This window comes from Passer montanus, unplaced genomic scaffold (genome assembly GCF_014805655.1).
Source record: "Passer montanus isolate IOZ18808 unplaced genomic scaffold, ASM1480565v1 scaffold25, whole genome shotgun sequence".
NCBI classification, from domain to species: Eukaryota; Metazoa; Chordata; class Aves; order Passeriformes; family Passeridae; genus Passer; species Passer montanus.
Genome location: NW_024367149.1, coordinates 10,221,910 through 10,240,318, shown reverse-complemented (window position 1 = coordinate 10,240,318; position 18,409 = coordinate 10,221,910). Strand labels below are relative to the sequence as shown.

The 18,409-nt window shown below is 42.3% G+C and overlaps 1 protein-coding gene across 13 annotated transcripts in view; it reads right to left on the bottom strand.

Annotated features, from left to right (window-relative positions):
* Positions 1 to 18,409, bottom strand: part of NFIA (nuclear factor I A) — a 241,295-nt gene that overhangs the window by 36,971 nt on the left and 185,915 nt on the right. For 6 of the 13 annotated variants that reach the window (XM_039711716.1, XM_039711714.1, XM_039711715.1 and 3 more), the window contains 2 exons: positions 17,469 to 17,507; positions 8,998 to 9,126 (listed from right to left, as the gene is read on the bottom strand). The exons of 3 other annotated variants lie outside the window; for them this stretch is intronic. In XM_039711716.1, the coding sequence (XP_039567650.1) occupies positions 8,998 to 9,126; positions 17,469 to 17,507 (168 nt within the window). The remainder of the gene's footprint in view (positions 1 to 8,997; positions 9,127 to 17,468; positions 17,508 to 18,409) is intronic. 4 more of the 13 variants (XM_039711721.1, XM_039711719.1, XM_039711720.1 and 1 more) reach the window with 2 other exon arrangements.

The following is an 18,409-nucleotide window of genomic DNA, read 5'->3' as shown; positions in this document are numbered from 1 at the left end:
CACAGACCATTACTCTGATAGCTGTGTTGTGGTCAGCAACTCTGGAGAGTGCAAAACTGGCCACTCCAACAAGTTCTGAGTGCAGAACACAACGGTGTTTCCAAATATAGGGGCCCTCACAAGCATTTTTAATCAGTTAAAGCACAAGGGGTAATGAAGCAGGTCATTATTATCCCTGTTTGCCTCTAAAAAGGCCAAGAGCCCTTTCAGTCATGATTTTCAGACTTAATAAAAATGATAAAGTCTTTAATTCCTAAACCCACACCTACAGTGATGGAAATTACCCTGTGTAAGAGAAGAGGCTCTTATTACCTCTGACGGGATATTACAAGTCTCAATCAGAGATTGTAAATTCTTTGAGATCTTCAAATGGAAGATAAAATAGGTCTTTGTCTATTATTTATTTACTTATTGACTTATTATTTATGTATCCCTAAGCAGCTCCATCCTGCCAAACCATATTTCTCCTGGCGTCTTTCAGCCTGTGACATTTATATTTTATTATTGACCTCAGTAAATGACATAAAATATGACTTCTACGATCTATGAAAAGATGTGTACTCAAGATCAGAACTTCATTTCTACCTGCTGTAGGTATGGAGGAGTTGGACTCTCTGGCGTTATGAAATCTGTTATTTTGTGTAGGGGCTGGAGGCAGGAGTTATCCTTCCATCTCAAGGCGAGCATAAATATTTCAAAGCACACATGATTCTAATTCCATTGAAGCTGGTCTGAAACATCCCAGACTTTTTATTGAAAATGAGATGGTAATGTATGGTGGCCTGCAACAGATATACCAGTATTTTAAAGCTGCTGCTATTGGGCCAAGTAATTATGCAGTACAGCTGTTGCGTGCTACACTGGATTCCTCAGTGTTTTATGAGCTCGTGGTGCTGTGCAGCACAGAAGTCACAGGATTTTTCAGAATGCTGAATTCTGATTATGCAGCTCTGTCTTGCCTTTCCCCTTCTTGATTTGAAGTAGCCAATAACCAAGTAAGTAACCAATAAAAGAAGCTGCACCCATTGATTAGGTGAGAGCTGCTCGTGGCCGAGGCTCTGAAGAAGAGCCAAAATTGTGAATTCTGTCCGAGCGAGTGATGAGACAATAAAGGATCACTTAATTTGAAACAGGTCACAGTTTTCTTCAGATTTTTAGGATCCTGGAACAAAAGAGCAGTTCCTAATAAAGAGCCCTGGGATCCTTGCTCCCAGGGAGTGCTTGCTGACGTGGAGAAGGGACACCTACAGTGCTCAGACAGGCTTTCCACCAGCACAGCCCAACATATGGGGGCACATATTGATCCATCCACCCTCCATCTCCTCTTCCAGAAAAAGCCCTGCCAGCCCCTTCAAGTCCACACCACTGGATGGAATTCCTTTCTTCCTGCAGCCGTTTGAAGTCTTTGAAAAGTGGTTTGGTGTTGGTCAGGAAAAGGTGTTATCACCCCAGACTGTTCCAGGGAGAAGTGCTGGGAATCACAACCACTGCTCCCTCACAGGCACCAGGGCTGGCCCACCAGCTGGATCAGGGCACAGTGCTCAGATACCTCCTCTATAAAGTGATAATTAAGTTTACTAATACTTCATTAAAGATTGATCAGCCTTCCTAGAAATAGTAACATTAGAACCATAATGAAACGGGATCGTTTTTTATCTGCTTGTTTTTGAGGCCATTATAATTGGCTTCATTACAATTAAGAAAGTATTTTCTGAAAAGTCATTTCCCTGGAAATGTTAGAGAACAGTTTGTTCTGCTAGCGACTTCCACGTCAGGCTTCTAAGTTGTTTTAACTCCCTGTGTGCCGCAAACTTTCTGCTGCCATTCCAGGGATGCCAGTTCAAATTATGCGAGATGGATCCCACCCTTTGTACCCCAAAGGTACTTATTCTCAAAATTGACCATATTAGAGGACTAATTGGCTAAGCCACCATGCTGGCTGATGTGAAATGCTTTCAAACACCATGAAACAGCTGTGTTTATCGGAAATATGAAGAGTGACTTTTTAATAAGGAGATCTGGCAATACTCCAAATTTGTTGAAAGGAACTTACACTTCTGTGTATAATACAATACAAGAGGTAAAGAATGGAAGCCTAAAACAATAGCTTTAAGCCCACAGATTTTGGTGATGAAAGCAGTTACCCAAACAAGAAAAAAAATAATTAAGAAACTTGGGCTGGGATTTGCAGAGGTCCTGAGAGAATTCATTAACTGCTTTTGAGTTTCAATGGGAGCTGCTTCCACGTAACACTTTCAAATGTTTCTGAAAGTCCCCATTTTTCTTACTGCCCATTAGGAACAGACTTTGGGGGTGATAAAAGTGGAGGACTTGCTTACTCAGGTTGGCAAAACCTGCCTCTACTTAAACACTGAGCTGCCTAGGGTAGGACTGACCAGTCCTAGGATGAGTCCTTGGAAGGGAATTCACATCCCTGGAAAAGTCAGGTATTTGTCAAGTCCCATAATGGTGCAAAGGGGCTGTTTAGTAACATGTTTGTCAGGTCCAAGGATGAGCTAAATGCAAACTGATCCCATCTCACATTCCCATTTGCACAGTGACAAGGCTGGGAAATCATGGAGCTGGAGGACAAAAACAGGCTTTACCCTCTGAGCATTGGTAAAATTTAGGTATCCCTCATGCCCACATTCTGTAGATAAACACAGATGAAAGACTTCCAAATATAACAGAAACAGCTGACCAGTGCAAAAGGCAGTGAGACACCCTAGAGAGGGTGGATGGAGGATCTGTTCCTGTCCATGAACACCAAAAAGATGGGCTGAATTTCAGGCTCTCCATCTCTCAGCTCCAGGAGTCAAGTGCAGCTGGCCAGCTAAGCACTGCTGAAAAGAACAGAGCCACGGTATCTCCAGATCAGGGCTGGCTCTCAGCCCTTTTCTGCTGCTCTGAGTGGTACAAGGCACCTGGACCCTTTGTTCAGAAACACTCTTCCTGCAAGAAATTTTGCAGTAGCAAGTGGGAGGCAGGAGGACATTTTGCCAAGGCCCACGGAGCTCCTAGCAAAAGGAAAATATGCTGAGGGCTGTGTTTGAGCTCAGGGTTTATTGGTGTACTCTGGGCTGCTGAGTATTACAGGCTGCTTTTGAAAACCTGTAGAGCTGAACTGAGCACTGGTTCCAGATTCTGGCACGGGCAGGGGGCCAGTTAAGTTAGCTATTTTTGAGCAGAATGTTTTAAAACATGTCAGAATTCTGCTGCCTTTGGGAGCTCAGAATGCTATGGAATTGATTACATTGGGACAGAAATAAAAATCAGACCTATAGAAAGCACTCCTTCCTTCCAAGACTACAGCTAGAGGTCAAAAATATTCTAATTCAACATATTTTGTAGAATTCCTGCCTTGCATCAAATGCTGTCAACTTCTGCATATTATTATTACTTTTAATACACATGATGCATTCTCATATATTCTCATCATAAGATAAAAACTACTGCTAGGAGAATATATCATGTCTTTCTTATAATGAAATGCAGTTGATAAGTTTACAATAGAAATGTAAATTCTCTAAAAAACTACAACCTTTATGTGTGTGATGATATAATTCGGCTTTGATACTAAAAAGGGCATGGTAATGGAATCTGTGACTTTGGAGTGATATATTGCTGTTAAGTTAATAGGACTCCACATTCCCATTTCTAATATCAGTGTTTTTCCTCCCTTTCATTCTGTAGATGGTAAGCTGATACTACATAAACATTGTTAAAGCTATAGTTCCACGCTACAGTAATTCACTTAACTTTAACATGATTTATGGTTCTGTCAATAGAGGAGGTTGAAAATCCAGAGCTCTGATGCTTAAACATGGGTTCCATATTTAAAGCAATAATGTGCTTTTTGTGTGTGTCTGAAGCTAGAAGAATTTAGCATAAAGCAGAGATAAAAATATTATAGTTCACTGCACTGTTTAAAGTATATAGTTTAACTCCACGGATACATCAAAGAGAGCAAAGGAACCAAACACAGCATCAGGAAAAGCATGGGCAAAATACTTTGTTCCTGCAGCACTTTATTTTTATATTATTTTTTAGGGATGCATGAAATCCTATTAGTATTTTTAACACTCCCTCTTTTTTTTTTTTTTTTCCCCCCATTCTTTTGCTCAGTTAGATCAGCTCCTTTTGTCAGGATGAGTTTAAATCTGGGTCCACTGTGTTAATCACCCCCCTTTCTTCTTTCTGGCACTTCCCCTCCAGGCATTTTGCCTCTTTAGGAGATTAAGCGACCAAGTCATCTTGTTGCTCTAACATGTCCTCACTGGAGCAACATATTAACACAACTCCTCTGCAAAAGAGCCCTCTTTAGAAGTTTGCTGCAGGGATGACAAATTAACCCAGCATGGTGTCCCACACATCTATCTCAGTACAAATTATTAGTGTAATAGAGGTTTTAGTTATGCATTTATCTAGTAATTATTGAACGGTTATACAGAACGAAGCTGAGCAATCGTGGCCCTTTATGAGGCGAGCTCGGTGGGTGGTCTTACAGTTAATTTAGGATAGGACTGTCTAAGCAGTTCACTCACACACAAATTAGCTGAACAGCCTGCTCCTTTAAATATTTCCTATGTCACAGGCTAACTCTTGACAATACAACAAAGGTAGAGTTTTAATTACACGGTGGCTGACTTTTGTTTAGCTGGAGCTTTAACCCTTTGCAGGTCTCCCTCTCTGCCCTCCCCGCCCGGGCTACAGCAGTTTGGGGATTGTGTCATGGCTAAAGCCCGACCTTGAGGCCATCTGTTGGGAAACTGCTTTGCCTTCAGCACCAGGTTACTCCAAAGTGAGTGCAGAAAATCGAAATCTTCCCCTGCTCAGTCAGCTGCCCTGACATTGTAAACTGGATCATGCAGACTCGTCTGATGGTCAGCGTTGTGCTGTTCATGGCTTCCTCGCCCTTGTGCTGTGACTCTCCTGCCTCTCTGACATCACTCTCTGTGCCAAGCTGCACCCGTTTGTTTTTGTCAAAATTCAGAGGGAAGGAGAAGGTTACACCACTGTGCCAGATGACAGCACCAAGAAGCAGCCACAGAGACTCGTACAGAGCATTACAAAATGTCTTTGTACACTGAACACCAGGAACCATCACTTTGATTCACTTGGAGCTGGCTGACAGGACAGCGAGCAGGCACCAGGACTTGGGTGACCCAGCGGAGGATTCTGATAGAGAAGGACACAGTATCTTTCCAGATATGTGACATAAAGGTTTTGCCACTTTGGCATGAACAGAGAGTACTGTGCTGCAGTGTTTCCCTGGCAGGCCTTGTCCTGATAAAAGTCTAAGTGGCAATGGTAATTATGGAGGAAATTAATATAATGGAAACCAGTCCACTAGTTGACTTTCATCCCTTCTTCTCACACACCCCCTTCCTTGGGTTCTTGCCTTCATGCTGTATTTCTTGCTTCTTGTAATTGTGTTTCTCCTTCATTTATCTTCCTAACACACCATCTCATTGTTATTTTTGTTCCTTTCCTTGCTTTTTCTTCCTTGCTTTTTTGGCTCACGAGATCCACACTGTCATATTCCATGGGAATGCTTGAATGCTCTGCAGCACAGGCTGCTGTACATCCTGGCTTTACAAGATCGTGGTCAATTTAATGTTTCAGCCAGCTCCAGTTATGAAGTCACCAGAGTGTAAGTAGCAATACATGGAAGCCTAAAACCATTTATGTAAATACTGCTGTCACCCATAGTATTTAAATCCTTTACTGCCTGGTGAAGAGTTCAAGTGGTCTGGGAAGCTTTGTGAGATGCCAGCAATCCACAATGGCTTTGCAGTGCTGGAGTGCTGTGGTGAGCTATGCTGACCACCAGATAATCTCATTTGCAGGTAACAAAAGTATGCCTGAGTAGGAGAGAGATCTGGCTGCTCGAATTTTCAAGGCTTTGAAGTAAATTCTAAAACTGATAGTGATGCTAAAGCCACCCTATAGGTGATCAATTTACCATCTGCCAGACACTGAATCCTAACCACGCTGGTCCAGAGAAGACATATGGTGCATTCATAGAGTCATGCCCAAAAAACTGCCATCATCAAGTGAGGCTCCATGAATCACTTTGCTAGCTTATCACCAAAGAAACTTGGATCTTGCCACCATCTGTTGGAAGTACTGAGGATTCACTGAAGCATTGGCATCCCTGCGCCAGCACTCGCTGCACATCTGGTCTGCTGGTCAGCCAGCTCGGATCCTCTCTCCTGGCTACTGCCCAGCTGGGCTGGGCACTGGCAGCAGCACCAGTGCAGACAGGAACGAGTGCACAGCCTTCCACAGCACAGCACATCCAGGCAATTCCATGAGAGCAGAGGTGTTCCAACTGCTTCGTTGGGTGGAGCACCTTAGAGCGAGGAAATCCTCTCAAGGATCTTACTCCTCCTCCAAGGAAGTTTTGTTTCCAGAATGACTCATTGTGGGGACCACAGGGAAGGGCATTCAGTACCCTGGGACACCCCAGCATCATTTGTGCAGTGTGTTCCAAGGGATGCTTGGAAGCGTGTGAGAGATTCGGGAATATTCCCGAGCAGTTATAAATCACTGGTTGTCAATGCCAACACCTGCCATGAATAGTCTACAGCTTCTTCTCTGCTGTCTATTTTGATCATGCTTTACAAATGCATCTCATACACACATCCAAGTGATAAACTTGCACATATGAACATGAGAAGGAGATGGAACCTCCCTGTGATCGTCGTGTTGGCTGAGGAGCTTACTCTGATGGTGACCTACTTACTCACAACTCCCCTTCCTCCAAATCTCTCTGCAGAATGGAGATTAAATCCTGCTCTTTGTTTTCCAAAGACCCCTCACACTGACCTGCCACTGACCATTTACATAATGCACCTGTGTCCAGAGGGAATTTAGCCTGTGTGTGCTGTACCATCATCTCTGCAGAGGCACAACTCCCAGTCACTACTGGTGGAAGTGAATCTCTCAATTATATCCTCTTATACGACAGCATTATACTCTTTATGTTGCCCCTTCTGATACCTGAAAAGCTTCTCTCTTCTGCTTACTGTCCCTAAAGTACGCCGGAGGCGATGGGATAAAGAACAAAGCTGGATTTGCAGAAAATAATCCATCTCAGTGTATCACCCTTTACTCACAGAATGATTGTTGCAGCAGGGAAATAAACACAGCCAGTGTGCTGTGAAAGAAGAATACTGAGGAGGAATGTCCCAAAAGAACAAAGGATGAAGTCTGGGACAAGATTTTTTCAGGATGATGGCACTTAAAGAAACCATGGATGGATTCAGAGGGATTTTTTTTCTGAAAGTCAGTGCTGTTTGTGAACGAGCATAAAATAGAAGATGGTTCTAAATGATGTTGCAGAAGAACAGTTTTGGTTAACTTTTTAGAAACCATGATGATTTAAAAGCTCCACTTCTTTGTGGAGTTAGAAAAGAACATCTCCTTCCAAACAAACAAAATGTGGGACTGTAATAATTCTATTTGCTTTTCTGGCTCCCACTGAATGTTCTTCTCACGTAGCCAATGGAAATCCCTCAGTGCACAGAAAAAGTCTTGTGAAAACAGACTGTAGATGAGATTTAAACAAGGCCTCACCACTGAGACATTTCCTCTCTCAACCACACAAGAATCCAAAGCACAGAGGGTCTAAACAGGGGCAGACAAAGGCAGTCAATGATCTTAAAAAATTAGTGTGAGGTAAAACACAGCTAAATAAAGAAAGGCCTATTAACTAATCAATCAACAACTGAAATCTAAAAGGCTGAAGTTCTCAAAGACAGGAATTGGGAGTCAGCTGATGTGCACTGAAGAGAATGTTAATGGAAGCTTCATATTAGTCATACTTGTATCACCAATTATCAAGGCTTTTAAAAGAGGACATATTTGCCAGACAGCTCGGATCCAAATTTCAAGGGAAATCTCTGTAGAGCTTAGATGCCTAAATTTCTTCTGAGGATCTGGGTGCATGTCTAAGGGTAACGAATAATTTTTATGGATTAACCACAACAAATCAAACTACAATAAGCAGATTTAACAAAGCACAAAACCTCCTGAAGTGCAAGTCTGACCTTGCTTCAACTTTGTGCAACTCCACCATTTCTCACCACATCACCTGGATGTGCAGACAAAGAGGCTCCTCCTGGTTTATGCTGCCCTCAGTAAAACCACGCCGATGCCAAACAGACATTTCCAAATAATTTCTAGGATGAATTGCTAATATGCATTTTTATGCTTCACCATTCCACCAATTCCTTAATAATCTTCTCTAAATGAGACAAAATTTCATAGCAGAAAGAAACGTGTCACAACCATTCATTCCTATTTTTGTATCTTCCAAAGAGGTTTGTAAGAGGATTCATTCATTTGTGTCTCTTCTATGCCCAAGTGAGTTCCTTTTCAAACCTGAACTCCGTATTGCATCTAGTTTTCTAGGCTAAATGCAAATGCATCTTTCTAACAAAAACGTATAAACACATAGAGACCCAGAGGACATCTCTTTTACTTGGAAAGTCAGTCAGAAGAGTACTGAGAAGGAAACCAGCCAAAGTCTTGCAGAAACCAACTTCAAAGGAGTCCCCTAACAAGGCACACTGACACCAGCAGCTCAAGAATAAATGAGTGGCAGAAGGAAGTTCACAGAGCTGGAAGACAGGCGTGGGTCAGAAGTGATGGATGGGTCCCTGTCTCGAGCACTTGGACCGAGTCAACGTGATGGATGGCCACAAGCAGAAGACACTTCCCTGCCACACATCCTGTCCCTTTCCCCACCCTCTTCCAACAAAACCCCAGAAACCAGCGTCTCCACCTTGGGCGGTCGTCAGGAGCTTTCCCAAAAGCAGCCCAGCCTATCAGAACCAGCCTCTGGACACCTAAACCCTGGCGGGCGTGAAGGTGGCGAGCTCAGCCCCTCGCTGGGCGGTCACAGGTGGCGATGGCTTTCCGTGGAGCTGGCACGGCCACGGGAGCCGTGGCTGCCCTCCAATGCCTGGGGGCTCTCGGGAAAGGCCTCACCTCTGGGTCCTGTAATGACAGGTCGATGGTGCTGTGTGAAAGCCGTTCCAAGGGAGGAGGTCTGCGAAGGCGAGGGACTGCTGAAACCAGACTTCTCTGACTTCTTTAATGTAGTTGGCGATGGCATTCCTGGCAAGAATGATTGATAAGTGCAATTTAATAATGCTAGGTCATGGAACGACAGCCTATGCATTGTGAAAGGGGGTGCAGAAGCAGCTAGACACACTTAAAGGACAAATGAAACGCGACACAACAGCAAGCTGAAAGCTCACTTTTATTTGTGGGGTTTGTTTTTGTCAAGGCAGAAGCAGCCATGGTTTGCTCTGAGCCATGAGTACTAAAAGGCAGCCATATTTTTCTTATAAAGCTGAAATACAGACAAGATGCAGCTTATTATTGCTACTGAAACCTACTCTGCTTTATTTTTAGAAATCTGTAATAGCTGGAGCATTTGGATTTTTACAGGTTTTTTATGAGTTCTGTCTTTCACTCCTTGGTTTAGTAGATTATTGCAAATGGATCTTTTAAATGTGCCGCACGACTCAAGGCACAACCAGAGAATTGAGTTCTCTGAGTTCAAACTCTTCCTCCCCTCACTCTCTTGACTTCAAAGGTATTTGAAAGTTATACATTTACGTGGTTCTCTTTCAATTTTTTTTTTTAAGGGTGAATGGTATTTATGTCTTGATATTAGAAGCCATACTGGAATTATTTTGGAGTTTTTGTCATGCCCTTGAACTGCATCAAAGGCTCCCAGTGAAAATCAGAGTTAAGTTGTCACTGGGTGAAACCTCTGCCATGGACAGGCAGAAATGGTGTGCTACTCATCTGACTGGTTTGGTACACAGGGTGAGAACAACTCCTGTTGATGCCATAACATAGCTGTGGTATCAAAAAAATTAATGAAATGAATACATTGCAATGGGCTTTTAAAACCCGAGCCTTTTCTGTGTATGGTAGATGCTTGGATGGAATGATTTTACAGTATATAAATGAAAAGTATGCATGTTTGTCTGTACTAGCCTATTTTTTTTGCAATTCTAGATGCATCTGGGTATTCTGATTATCAGGATGTATCCTGAAAGCTCAAAATCTCCAGTATATACAGCCCATCAGGCATTCTGCATATCCGTAGGGATACAGCAAAACAAAGGTGGAGATTTCAGGTGGAAAAGCAAAATATCACTTAATGTGCAAGTTGAACTTCCACCAGCAAAGTAATTTAATTTTATTTCCAACTCTGTGTTTTATAGTATTTAATTGTTAAAAAAGTAAAGAGAGAGGCCTGGACAAGATTATCTCTGGGCTATATTATTAACTTTATATTTAATAGGACTAGTTTTATAGTCCCTGGGATGTTGATTGCAATATGCAGGAGCCTTCTTGTACTTTATATTCTGCACTGCTGGGCATTAATGGCTTCAGTGAGGCTTTGGAGTTTATATTTCTGTAAGTTAAACAAAGTGAGGGAATGGTTTGAGTTCCAGTGTTGTACTTGCAGCTTTCTGCCTCAAAACTTGTTTGCTACAGGGTTTGCTGTTATGGTGGCTTTTAGGAAAGGTTACAGACTTAACATTTGAAAAATCAAAGCTCAGAACTGACTATGGTGCAAGAATGGGGTGTACTTTTTGGGGTATTTTTGGTTGTTTTTTATTGGCTTTTTTTTTTTAATGTGGTCTTAGGGACTTTGGAGTAGGAACAAAAGCAAAGATTAATTCAGTTTCAGGGGAAGAGAGAAAAGGAGATTGAACTGAGGTGTTTCAATGAAATATTCGAGTGCAGCCTGCTGAATTTCTGCTCCAGTGGGATGTAACTTAGTCATGGCATGTCCATATTCAGGGCAAGGACACTCAAAGGAATTAATGGTGCTGCTGACCCAGATTTCCCTATGATGGAAGAACTGGGGATGGAAACACCAAAGGAGTGTCAACTCCAGCTCTAAGTACAAAATATTATGGACACTCCAAGAGACTTTTATGCACAGGGGAGGTTCACTAAAATTTTCCAGCATGGGAGTTGCTCCAAGAGCAAGGTCGTGCAGCCCATGAGCAGGGACCCAGGTGTGGGACATGAGTTACCTGAGCCCTGGGCAGGTGACAGAGGTCAGGGGAGGAATAAGATCTCAACTCTGTGGCTCAGCAGGCTCAGGAGCTCCCTGCTTTCCCAGGCTAAAAACCCTCTTCAGGGCAAAGATAATAAAGCTTCTGAAAAAATGAAACAGCTTTTCTTTTACCCCAGCGTTTAAAAAAAACCCCTGCAGGACTCATCTCTAAACCACAGCAGGGAGAAGGGGCAGAGGGAGTAGAAAATGGTTAAAAGCTGCAGCAAGTTCGTGTGATTGTGTCCAAACACTGGAACTTGAGGAGCTACAAAGAAGATGATGAATGACCTTGAGTGTGGCAATGCTGAGCAGTGTCATGTTCATATGGGGATGGGTTTTCTAAGGTTGAGGCAGAGGCTTTCATGTGAAAATAGAGATTTTAATGTAACCCTGTGCAGGGAAATTGAGTAGAAAAACAAACTGAAGCGCTGATAATTGGTTGCTACTTTTGCTCTATTTGTTTGTTATCGTTCTGATTGCCATTATTATCACAAGTTTGGTTCATTTATTTATTTTTTTCCAGGGTATTTTGAAATGTATTGGTTTGGAACAGTCCAACTATACCATGTTTTTGTTTTGTTTGGGGTTTGTAATGACACATTTTATTTTGAGTGATCACATCCATCAGATCTCAAGAAAAAAATGGCTGCTTCCTAGTTCAGAAGAATATGCAAACAGGAGCTTAATTACATCACTTAATATTGACCAGGAGAAAGAAGAAGATGAGCTTGCCAGCTCATTTCCAAAGCATGTTTTGTCCTTTAAGAGGGGAGGGTATGACAGAAAGTTAGGCAGTGCAAAGCAATTAGCATCATTCACATTTTATGTTGCGCTAGCATGGTGCTCTAGCAGCAAAATTCAAACATTCTTTGAATGGGTTAATAAAAGAAGAAATACAGTCGGCATGCAAGAAAAAGGTTTCCAAGAACAAGCCAAAATATGTCCCATTCTTCTAAATTTATCACAGCCATGTCACATTATCCTTGAGACTGCCAGGAATGTCAATTTTTTTGCAATTTAAAAAAAATATCTCATTTAGCACCATATGTTTGGTTAATGTGCCTGATATATCCTGCGTATTCTTTAGTCCATCCATTTCTAATACTCATTTTCTTCTTTTTTTTCCTCCCCTTGCTAAGCCATATGTTACAATGCTGGTCATTCTATCGAAGCTCCTTTCGGGAGCTGAGAGCGAGGGGACTCTGGTTTAATCACCCAGAAAAACTTTGAATTCTACAAGTCTCACTTAGGTGAGCAGTCTCAACACTTGAGTTAGTTGTAGGTGCCTGGTGCCTATGAAAATCAGGCCACCTATGAGGTGGCACAGTGTATATTAACTGTGAGGAAGGAACTAAAGGTAGGTGGCTAAACATTGAATTAGGTGTTTAATTTCTGGCACCCACGTTTGAGACTCTTGGCTAGTTTTAAGGGTCTTCTGCTCCAAACCTAATGAGTTTTAACACATTTAGCGGCCCCCAGTCCGCAGGGCCCCTCCTGTGTTGCTCAGGGATGCAGGAAATTAAAAAGTTCAGGCTGAAGGTAGCTGGGGCAGAGCTGGGGATGCATCCCGGGAGGATGGGGCTGCCTTGCACAGCTTTCCTCAGCATCGCTCCTGGGAGCCAGCAATTATTGGGGACCACTGCACTGAACACCAGACTTCAGCACTTCACAGGACCCTGAGGAAGGGGCAGTGCCAGCTCTGAGGACACCTCTGAGTCCCTGCTCTCCTCTCTCTGCTCTCTGGTGCAGGGCAGCAGCAAATTACAATCTCCCCCAGCCCGTCTCAGCTGTGCTGGCCGGTGGATAGGGAATGGAGCCAAGGATCCTCCCCGTTCCCTGCCTCTCTCCATCCATCTGCTCTGAGCAAGGAATAAACAAGAACAGCCAGAACACAACGGCTGGGTAACCCAGGTGGGGGTTAAAAGTGTTCCTCACTATTCTGTGGATAGGACTCTTGTCCAAATCACAGTCACACCTGGCGCTTTTAGGAAGCACAGCTTTCAGAATCCAGGTCTGACTCTCCTCTCAATGTTATTTAGAGTGAGAGAGAAGAAAATCAGACTTTGTCTATTTTCATCTTATGGCAGCTTTTAACTACAGAATGAATGGAGAAGTTAATTGCTAAATAAAAGAAGAAAATAAAGGGATTTATGGCATAAAACGCAGATGGAAGCCTGAGTGGGTGTGCTACTTTAACTTACTGTACTCGTGTTCATGTGACTCTATATGTATGCCAAACATATATGGTCTGAGCCTGCTCCCATTAACATAAATCTGTTTTATTCACTGGACAGAGGGAACCTGATCAAAGACCATGATGGTGCTAAATGGAACAAGATGTGTACTTTCGTATTTTTTTCCAAAAGGAAATATTAATTTGACATCGGTTTTTCAGTCGAGAAGAATTTTAATTGCAGTACACAATAAGCAGAAAATTCAGACAACAATAATCTTGAAACTGTTAGCAGCATTATATTTCTATCAAGGAATTTGTGTGCTTTTTTCAACATTAGAGCTTTCTGAATTTTCATTAATTTGGCATTTCCCTAAACACACAAGTTATTATTTTGTTCATTCCACATCATGCATCACACCCTTCTGCTCAAATGCATAATGCAAGCGCAAATGGGATCCTTGTCCTTGGGAGACTCTGGTTACTGGAGCCATTGGATGTTGAAGTCCCGCAGAAAGACTTTCCAAAACTCTGCACTTCGCAAACCTCCAGCCCAAGTTTAATGAGTGCACAGGAAAACTTCGTGTTCCTCATCTTCTAAGGGGCACTGGAGCACTGTGGTGGGTTTAATTCCTCTACCTCCTTATGTTTGCCAGTACTAGAAACGCACCACATGAGAATCTTCCTTGAGTACAGCTAAAGGTCTTCAAATGTTCATGTATGAGGCTGATATATATTTAAATGGACCAGAAAATGATGCGTGAGAATTGAATGCACAAATCTTCCCCAGAACAAACAAGTATTTGTGAACCTCTTTTCCATGGATCTGCCATATGCCTTACTAAAAAAATCAGCATTAACTCTGATGGAGTGAGCGGAGTCACAGCAAGAGGAGAACAATCCCCATTCTCTCCAAATCTACCGCTGAAAATCCATCCAGTTTCACTTGATTAATTACTGACATTATTCTACCTGCACACATCTCACACAACAACTCCATCTCTTGTTAGCTACGTTTGTAGACCAGCAAAGATTCATCTCCAAGGACCTTTGGATAATTACCCCAATATTCCCAGCAGCTCTCTGCCACTAGACTCTGGATGGAGATTTCATAACAAAAGCTATGAGTGAAACATGGTCTGGATGCTCCTTCCCAAGGCACACTAGGAGAAGGAATCATGGAAGCTCAGGTATTACCAGGTGGACCATGAACTCGACAACATGCAGAACAAACAGATGATGCAGAAAAACAAGTTGGCTGTTGAAGGAAAAAAACTGATATATGGGAAGCATTTTTCAAGAAATTTTCATCCTTCTGTGTGAATTATTCCAGCAATTCCACTGAAATCAGTATCAACAGAAAGGCTGATCAGCTGCTCTATTTTTTTTCTTTTAATTCCTGGGGAATTCTTAATTTCAAGAAACGTTGACGGCTCCCCTCCTGCCAGTCATAGTAAGTCTGTTCTATTTAGTGCTGAGCAAACTTTGTCATCAGCCGAGATACGATCACACTGACTGCCATCCATCAGTTTACTGTATTAATTGCTCCAGTATACACAAAATACAACACAGATGGAAATTCACTCATCCTAATGAAGTGCTCTTTAGTTTCTACGTTCTGAATGGGTACTGGCTCCCCTGGTTGCAGCCGGAGTTACCATGATCACTGATTAACTACCTGCCAGCGGAGCACCTCGCTTCACAAGGCTAAATCCAGCTTAATAAACAGTGATTTTTACAGAAGAAAAATGAAAGCTCCCCCTCTATCCACTTATCAAACTGCTGCATATGCATCACCAACACACACATCCAGTTTCCTCAGAACTCGACATCTGACAGATCATCAGGAAAACAGAGCTAATCTATCCATACCCATCAACATCGTATCATAGGTGACTGCCAGATACTTAAGAAGCCATCCAAAAGAAATGTCACAACTCTTTTTCAAGACACTACAAAAGAAATGTTCCAAATAAAATAAAGCAAATGCACGTACAAGTAAATGAGCCAAAGAACTTAATAAAAAGAGATTGATTAAAATGAGGACCAGAATGTTCAAAAAGGACTGAGAGAGAGAGAGAGAGGTGCCAAAGGCGCATTAAATGGATTCAATGGCTTTAGGTTTTAAATGCTTTTGGACTCCTCAGCAATTTTTAGCCAAAAATGATAATTCAAGTTAGAATCAAAATTCTGATGTCACTTAGGGAAAAAGAAGGTTGAAATTTCTCCTTTGCAAATGAGCACAGATCCATTTACGAAGGAGAAATATCAGTTTATAGTGATGGACAACCTTGCCTACAGAATTTTAAAGCCGAGCACTTCAATATTCACAATTATTTTTAAATCTTACCCCATGAAAGTCTGCCTAAATTGTTTGGTACAACGTTCTCATAGAGTGTATTACCTTGTCTGTTTGTATCTGTGTTTACAGCATCATCTGGATTGTTTTAGGTCGCTTAAGTTCGGCTTCATTCCTGCTCTGCCACCCAAGCAGTTCTTTCAATAACTAATAAACTAGTACTCAACATCTAACCAATTTCTTCAAAACATAATTTCATGAGTTATATCTTTAAAAACTTTAATGAGAAGAGCAATAAACAGGAGGATAACAGTTCAATTCTGCCTTTGAGTTAATGTCAGCTTCGGCATAATTTTCCATTGTATAAATATATATTGCAAAGAGAATAAAAAAAAAATAAATTTCTAATGACGTCTTTAGACATCTCGTCTAAAATTCATGACTACATTTGTTTCATTTCAAATGCTACTTGAGAGTTTTTCAGCACACTTGGCAGATTAGATATAGCAGCAGGGACAAACTGCAGCCATCCATAGGAGAATATACCTTTATGTGGGTGCTTTGGGGATGGAACATCTATAGCTGCAAGGCAAAAAATGCCATCATAAATTTGGATGGCATTTACAAAGCCCTCTAAAAAGTCTTTGCATATGATTATAGCTGAGGTATGATATTTTTGCAAGTAAAAGACCCAGAATAGATTTATGTTTCAACTATATCTTCCTGAAGATGCATATGGATCCTAAATTGCGAGTGATACTAAAGGGAAGAGGATGGAGTAAAATTTTTGGGGTTTCATTTATTTATTTATTTCCTTAAAAATCATTTGCTCATTATTTGCATGTCATCAAACCATCTTTGGCTACCCAGGCTATATATAACAGTGATGGCTGCTAAACGCCCCAGGCATGAGATGGAGATGGGTAAAAATGCAGATTTTCTGGACTTGTGACCTCAGTTACTGCATGGTAATGCTTTCAAATGACTTTTATGATGACAAGACTAAGTTTGGTGCTAATATTGGTTTTGAAGATTTAATTGGTGTACAGTGCCACTGAGCATGTGTTTTAATTAATAAAAGAGCTGTGGTCAGGATTGAAAATAGCCCAGGTGATTTACCATGGACTGTAAAGCCACCTGATTTCTGCACAATTTGAGGTGAAGAGTTTACAGGTTATTCCAAAGGAAGAAAGAGTTGCAAACTGAATTTGTGTGCATTGTACCAAGGGATTTATAATTTGGCAGGTCGAGGGTGGACTCATGGAACTGTTTTGGTTTCCAGTGGTTCCTGGTGTTTTCACCCTCTGACAATTTGACAGTCACGGGACTGAACCCTCCACAACACCAGAAATAATTTGTGGCTGCTGTGCTCCTCCTGGGAATGTCCACGATCACTGGAATGGCACTGGGGACCTGGCACCAGCAGCTCCCAGGCAGAGAGACTGAAAGCACTTCCCCACAGGTGACACCAGACAGGTGAGATCACCTCCCTCCTCTGCATCCCAGTGGCTCCAGGATTCCCGGAGGGAAGGCAGAGCACGGCATCGTTTCCAGAGGAGCCTGGACGGCCCTGCTGCCTGCAGGTCTGCTCCTGGGAGCTGCCAAGCCCCCTGCCACCCGTGGGCAGGTGAAAACACCCCTGGCAGAGAGGCAGAGGGCTCCCAGGGAAAATCCCCCTGCAGGTTCCATGAAAACAGGCACGGCAAGGGCAGAGGTGACATGGGAGTGCCCCCTCCAGCGCTGGCACTCCGGCAAAGGGCTGGGCACGAGCTCTGTCCTTGCTAGACACCGGAGAATCCACACCAGAGGGGGCACCTGGGACATCCCCCCCAAACCAACACAACAACTCTGCGCACCGAGAACGAGAGCATTGGCATCGTTTGAATAAGCACACCCACCATGAAGTGCTCCGCGGTGTTCGGGGTTTCTTAGATATCCTGATTTTATAAAAGAAAGTAAAAGAAGAAAAAAGAAACAAGGTGAGAGAGAACACTATCATATTTTGTAGCAAGCAGGATACTGTGTGAAATCTTGGCCCAGTGAAGTGATAAAGGGGAAGCTTTCAGTTTGCTTAAGGGAAAACTTACGAGCAAATAGCGGAATTACCAAAATACCACATTGCAGAAAATGGGTGCATTTAGGTTCAATTAAGCTGTAAAAAGGAAAATGGCACTTTAGCTTACAAAAACCAAGGGACACAGGGAGCTATCAGAAGCAACTTTACAAGATTTGTGTGCGTGAGGATGCTGCTTCACTGGACCAAGAAAGCTACAGTATGGGACAGGATTTTTCTTTTATCAGACACTTTTGCTAGACAGCTTTGTCCAACCTCAGAAACTGCTGCTCTGGCATTATGAAATAATCCTACATAACTTGATCTCATGAGCTTAGGAACACAGAAAAATAGCCATGCCAAATCAGATTACAGGGATCCACCTAGTCCAGAATCCTCTCCCTGACAGTGGGAACTAATGGACGCCTAGAAAAGAGTAAAAAACCAGGGAAAGCATACAGTGGTAATTCTCCAAAACACTCTCCCAAATGATTTGTGATTCAAGGACTTCTAGGACAAAGTTGATATCATGCTATTGAAGCTGCTCGAATCCAAATGCACAGATTTACATCCTCCCTCCTCCCCTTTTTTTTTTTTTTTTTGGATTTCTACCCCCATGAGATTTCTACCAGTCACACAGAAAAGGTTTCACAGTTTGGTGCTGGCAAGTCCAGCGTTCTTGCCACTAACTCAGAATGAGCTAACAGCTTTCAAAAGCCCAATGATGTTATGTGTATAAGAGCATCCAACACTTTTTCCTATGTAAAAAAAGTGACATGTGTGCTG